The 5,607-nt window shown below is 45.9% G+C and overlaps 2 protein-coding genes across 3 annotated transcripts in view; both read right to left on the minus strand.

Annotated features, from left to right (window-relative positions):
* The window catches only part of COMMD4 (COMM domain containing 4), a 7,418-nt gene extending 6,952 nt beyond the window's left edge, over nucleotides 1-466 (minus strand). Inside the window, exons 1-2 of the mRNA XM_019503840.1 lie at nucleotides 461-466; nucleotides 243-307 (exon numbers count right to left, since the gene is read on the minus strand). Of these exons, the coding sequence (XP_019359385.1) occupies nucleotides 243-307; nucleotides 461-466 (71 nt within the window). The remainder of the gene's footprint in view (nucleotides 1-242; nucleotides 308-460) is intronic.
* A 2,942-nt stretch (nucleotides 467-3,408) lies between these two features.
* Nucleotides 3,409-5,607, minus strand: part of ZP3 (zona pellucida glycoprotein 3) — a 9,747-nt gene continuing 7,548 nt past the window's right edge. The window contains exons 4-9 of one of the 2 annotated variants that reach the window (XM_019504449.1): nucleotides 5,021-5,198; nucleotides 4,823-4,943; nucleotides 4,626-4,717; nucleotides 4,349-4,488; nucleotides 4,068-4,193; nucleotides 3,409-3,556 (exon numbers count right to left, since the gene is read on the minus strand). In XM_019504449.1, the coding sequence (XP_019359994.1) occupies nucleotides 3,411-3,556; nucleotides 4,068-4,193; nucleotides 4,349-4,488; nucleotides 4,626-4,717; nucleotides 4,823-4,943; nucleotides 5,021-5,198 (803 nt within the window). In that variant the 3' untranslated portion in view covers nucleotides 3,409-3,410. The remainder of the gene's footprint in view (nucleotides 3,557-4,067; nucleotides 4,194-4,348; nucleotides 4,489-4,625; nucleotides 4,718-4,822; nucleotides 4,944-5,020; nucleotides 5,199-5,607) is intronic. The other variant, XM_019504450.1, reaches the window with a different exon arrangement.

A 5,607-nucleotide genomic window follows, 5' to 3' on the forward strand; every position in this document is an offset into this window, starting at 1 on the left:
CGTTAGGCTTCACATCCCTGTTTCGGGTTCCTGCCGGACACGAAGTAATTCCTGCTGAAAACAAAAGCCGATAGTCTCATAGAAAGCCTGCTGTCCAGGCTTGTGGCAAAGGGATCTGAATGAGGCCTCTTAACAAGCAGCCTCTGGCTTTGCTACCAAGTAAAAGCAGCCGCTGAGGGGTAATTCTCTGGAAAGTGAGGCAGCCGGCTTCCCCGCCCCCGGGTTCCGGCAGAAACGCCGACCCGGACACCGTGGCCTGCGCGCCTGTGTCCAGCCGGCCCACGCCGCGGCTCCGCACCTCTAGCTCCTGGGAGGGGAGTTAGGTCACGTACTGCTAAAAGCGACCTTGACCAGGCGGCAGGAAACTGGGAGCCCACGGGTGTCTCGAGGTCACGGGCGTTTTCATCTAGTGCCAGGCCTGGCGGTGGGGGAGCTGGCGCTGGTCCCTAACATGGCCTACCATCATTTGCCAAGAATGAGATGATAACATTGGGGTTTGAATCTCATACGGTGAAATCATGATCCTTTCAGAGTCAATAGCAAAACTCCTTGTTTCATCTAGGGCAGGAGTTCATCTCTGGCATTGCCTATTCTTTTATGGGCTCAGGCTCTCCCATGTCTTTTTTAATACAGGCTCCGTGAGAGGGGTGGTGTATAAATCCTTGCTCCAGTGGAAGCTATCACAAAGCAGCCCAGAGCCCTAGCTGAGAACCCAGATGATCCAAGTTTTAGTTCAGTGCCCTAATCACTAGCCTCCACTCCTTCCCCAGCACCAGGCAGGTTGCTTGGGTAGTGTTTCTCATGGAAAAGTCCATTCATCTTCTCTTTCTCTGATAGTCTCTCCCAGTTTGTCTTGGCACTGGCAGCAGGTGAAAGACAAACAGACCCAAGAGCAGTGAAGTACATTTTTTAAAATATAGCCATATGAACACCTGATAACAGGCAAGCTAGGGGAATAAGGGAGAGGGGGATATTAAGCTGCATGTTAAGCTTCCACATGATAGTATCACCATCTCTAGCCCTTCACTAGCCTGTCAACAGCTGAACACTATAATGGGCTAACTGAGTTATAGATGCAGGGTTGGAAGGGAGCTTGTAGATCTTTTAGTCCAACCCCTTGTTGGGGGCGGGAGAAAAAACTGCTCAAAGTGACCCCAGCCTGGTAAACATTGAGCCTCCTCTTAAAGAGCCCCAGGGTAGGAATCATCACCACTTCCCTTGGTTATGCTCAGGCTCATAACATAATTGCTTAATTCTGAGAAGGCCAAAAGTCAAGTTGTACAGAGTGCCTTATTAAAAAAAAAAAAAAAGTACTAGGAAAAGAAAGTGAGTGCTGTGATTAGCTCTTTCCTTTTTTTAGGGAAATTACTATACCTGGTTAGCCCACTGTATCAAGAACAGAATAAGATTAGAGTACCTTATCTAAAAAGATGAGGTAAGAAATTTGAGGATTGGACAGTTTGAGACAAGATTGTCTACTACTGCTGCAGAGGCAGTGTGTATTTTTGTCACCAGCCTTGGAATTCTTGTTCAAACAAGAAGGAATCCAGAGACAAGCTTCCCCATACACCCAGCAGAGGATCTGAGGCCAGTACCACCTGAAGTCACTGTTGTAGTGTCCAAGGAACTGCTTGCCAGGTTGTATTACAAGATAGTTATCCTTGCAATAAGCCTAGGGGGTTACTGATTAAAAAAAATAAAAATAATTAATATTAAAATTTGATACCAGATTGGATGAGGGGCCATGTCAGTCCTTGGGGGCAGGGCACACACAGCAGTGTCTCTGGTAGAAGGAATCCTGGGGCAATAGTGGCAAAGACTTTTGAAACTTTTTTTTTTTTTTTATTCTTAAGAAGGAACTGCAACTTCAGTTGTGATACTAGTTCTACTGTACTTTGTATTTGCTCAGACAGCAACTAAAAAGGACAGAAGTATCCAGGATATATATATAAAAAAAGGCACCTAGTAGTAATCAATAGCTTTTTTCCTTCCTTTTTAAAAATCGTTTATACCTTAACTCCCTAGAACAGGCCTGCTATTATGCTAGGCAGATAGTAACACCATAAAAAAAGTAGCTAGACTTAGAAAGGAAAAGTATACAATGGCCAGAAGTATTCCAATGCTATTCAGTCTTAAAGTTAGTGCTTGCAGGTGAAAGAGGGTTTCTGGTAAAAGGTTTCTCCTTAAGCCAAATAGACTCCATAGGGAGGATGTACAAGTTGCATTACTGCTGCAGGGAGTACATGAGCAAAAGGAGTTCACTACCTAAAATGCTGTAAGAAACAGGCACTAGCTCCTTCCTCACTTCCCTCATAACATAATAAGAACTTATGATGCTAGCCATTTGTCCAGCAGGAAGACAAACTGGAAGGTAAAGTGATAGTATGAAGGCCCTGACTCACTGTATAGTTGAGTAAGGACAAAAAAAAAGCAAGGCATCTTAGAAAACCATGCAAATAATTCATTATCGTACCCCCAATCAGAGCTGAGAGCTCACGCTCGCTCAGGAACCTAGCATCAGATCAACTTGTGACTCTTCGATGCTCACTTAGCCACCCACCACTACACAGAACTTGCAAGCCATTTTATTTCTTCTCCCCATGATCCATTTTCAACCTGGACTAACCCAGCCTCATTTTTGTTCCCAAGTTCCTCCTCAATTAGGAAACCATATATTTCTTCCCTTGAGCTGCTGAAACACCAAACACACACAAAGACACTTAAATTCTCTGGTCTGCAGAGATCTGGGAGGAGCAGCTACCAAATGAGGGCACCAAGTCAGAACAGCCAAGTTACCATGTGAAGTGTTTGGCTTGGTAAATAGTATTTTTCCACTCTGAATTATGATACAAGAAGAAAAAACAAAACAAAACAGGGCAACTGGAGAAAGCTAGCTGCTATATTTTTGGCCTCAGCATCATAAAACCAGATTTGCTGCCCAACCCTGGTTCCTCTTCCTATAATCTACTGCAAGCACCAGATGTGTGGGATTTAGCCCATTGCAGTTGGCCAGGCCAAGTTGGTCCTAGCCACTGGGGCACAACATTGAGTTTGCAGATGTTGCTTGGGAGTGCTCATCTCTCCCCTCTTTGAGAACCCTTTTTGTTTTTAAGTGAATGGCAGCTAAAAAACCTTGACATTGAGGAATCTTAAGTGCCCCCCATCATGCTTTCAGCTGTCACCAAGACAGCTTAGCTTAGAAAAAGATTCTCTGGAGTGCAAGATACATCTTGCATGAATGCTTAGAGCTAGAAAAGAGCAAAGACTTAAGCACAGTCAGGACACTAAGATGCACCAGCTATCCTGTGGACAAGATATATTCATTGTTCTGTACCCCTCCCTCACTTACAAATGAAGAGCCTTGCCTCTTACTAGAAATTAGATGGGTCAGACTCAAGTCTGAATTTATTTTACATTGTACAGAGTGTAAAAGGCACATGACACCTCTGGCATTGGATTAGCAGTGCTCTTTTGTATATGAAAATGAGTCCCAGAATGATGAAGGCCAGAGTTACAGCAGCAGCTATCACAATCAACCCAGCCATCTCTTCTATGCCTGTAAAAGAATGGGGATGGTTAGAATAGGAACCAAACTATTTTTTTCCAGCCATCTTCCAAAATCCCTAGTTATGGGCAAGTTTACTTCCGAGTCCTAGAGAGGTCATATCAGGAGAGGGGCTAGGGGGCACACACCAGGATAAGAAACAGTGGAGCTATGTTTGTTGCTATTCTACAAGCAAAAGCTTCTTACCTGGCCCCCCTCCCAATTCAGCAGGTGGTTAAGTTAGATGGATGAACCAAGTGGGTACTTCTCACTAGAGGCTAGTCTTAGGCCATGAATGGGTTAAGCCCAGCATCTGGGCAACCTTTAAAAAAAAATGTTTGTTCCAAGTCCAGCCACATCATTCCTAGACCCCCATCCCCAAGTGGCAGATCCATGTAGCAGGTCTTACAAGACTTTATTCCTTCACTTTTGAGGGGGCTTTCACCAGCCAGTGTGATGTTAGTGTTCCAAAATTAGCTACCACAGGAGTATCAAATCTATAGCAGACAGATAAATTGCATACCATTCTTTGCTGCTTTTTCTACTTCTATTTGATATTTGAAGAGATCCCTGGACTCTTGTGAAGCATCAAGGATATATAGTGGCCCTAGCACAATGTCAGACTCTGCTTCCACCATGGAGGAGTTACCTGTGTTGAAAGTAAGAATAAGATGGTAGTAGCAGCCATTTCAATCCCAGGAGGAAGAGGCTCAATGCAACTACTTTTGGGATAAGTCAGACTTATTTTTCCAGGAGAATTGTGGGGAAGGAAGGGAGGAAAAGAAAGAAAGTATTAAGGCTTACCAGGCTTGGAAGCCACATCTCTCCGGAAGTGCCTCACTGGCCATCTGGGAGGGTGGACTCTCCTAGACCATCCAAGCAACCCACAATTTCCAGTTTTACAGCAGCTGCAGATGTCCTTGGTGCCTTCCACTGGAGACCAGCTAGAACCACGAGAAGGGTGGGGAAAAAAAAAAAAAAAAAAAGGGGAAAGATGACAATCCCTTATAGCAAGGGGCTCTTCCAGCCTGTGCTGCCCATCACGCCCCACCTATGGGTGTTCATCTCCCCAGCTACTTACATGTTGCCCACTTTGTGGAAGGAACAGGCCTTGTTCAAGAGGTCTGGAGCTTGGTCAGCTGGAGTGACCTTCAGATGGCAGGTAATATAGATCTGGGAGGGAGATGGAATAGAAGGGTTAGAACCATCCCATGGGACACTCACCAACACCCTCCTTCACCTGGAGGCTAGACTTGGGTCAGGAAGCAGAGATCTTACCAGGTTCCTAGCATCTGCTGCAAACTTGAATGCATCAGTCACAAGCTGCAACGTGTCCTGCCTGGGCCTAGGCGATATGAAGGCTGAGGTGGTATCATCTGATCTCCCATCCACAAGGCATCTAGAGATAGGCAGCTGTGTTAGCTTAAAGCCCAGCCAGAGTTGGGATCCTTGCCAAGCAGCAAGCTGAGCTCTTACCCATTGAAGTCAACAATGGCATAGCGGGGGGAGGAGTTCTTGTCTGGGGTAAGGGTAGCCACACAGCTGTCCACAAAGAGCCTCAGAGCCATGTGGTTTTCAGCAGTGACCTCAGCTTGGATGTGCATGGCTTCTCCCAGGTGGAACCCATTGGAGGGTCTCTCAGCACTCCAGTCATCTGGAAGTGAAGCTCATGGTGAGCAGAGGAAATAAGTAGGCAGGGTTGGGCTCTCCCAAAACAGTCTGAAGAGATTACGTGAGGCTAAGAAGAACAGGGAAGTGGAGGAAGATGCAGGGAATCTAGTTGGGCTAGCATTAGCTAGAGTTAGTTATGCACCCCTCCCCCACTGACACCAATTTGTTTTGGTATCCTGATTCCAAGAGCTGTCCCATTCTGGGATCCAGGTTAGAGATCCCAATATATTATCTACACAAGGCCCCTCTAATGGTAAGGAATTGCTTAATCAAGATCAGCCCAGCTGATCCACAAGTGAAATATGCCCCAGTCCAGCAGAAACAACTCCACCCTTCCCCACCCCCAGGCAATCCAACTTGGGGGCTACTCCTTTCAACCCCAGATCAGGCTT

The sequence above is a fragment of the Gavialis gangeticus genome, unplaced genomic scaffold (genome assembly GCF_001723915.1).
Source record: "Gavialis gangeticus isolate Ggan-Ray unplaced genomic scaffold, GavGan_comp1, whole genome shotgun sequence".
NCBI classification, from domain to species: domain Eukaryota; kingdom Metazoa; phylum Chordata; order Crocodylia; family Gavialidae; genus Gavialis; species Gavialis gangeticus.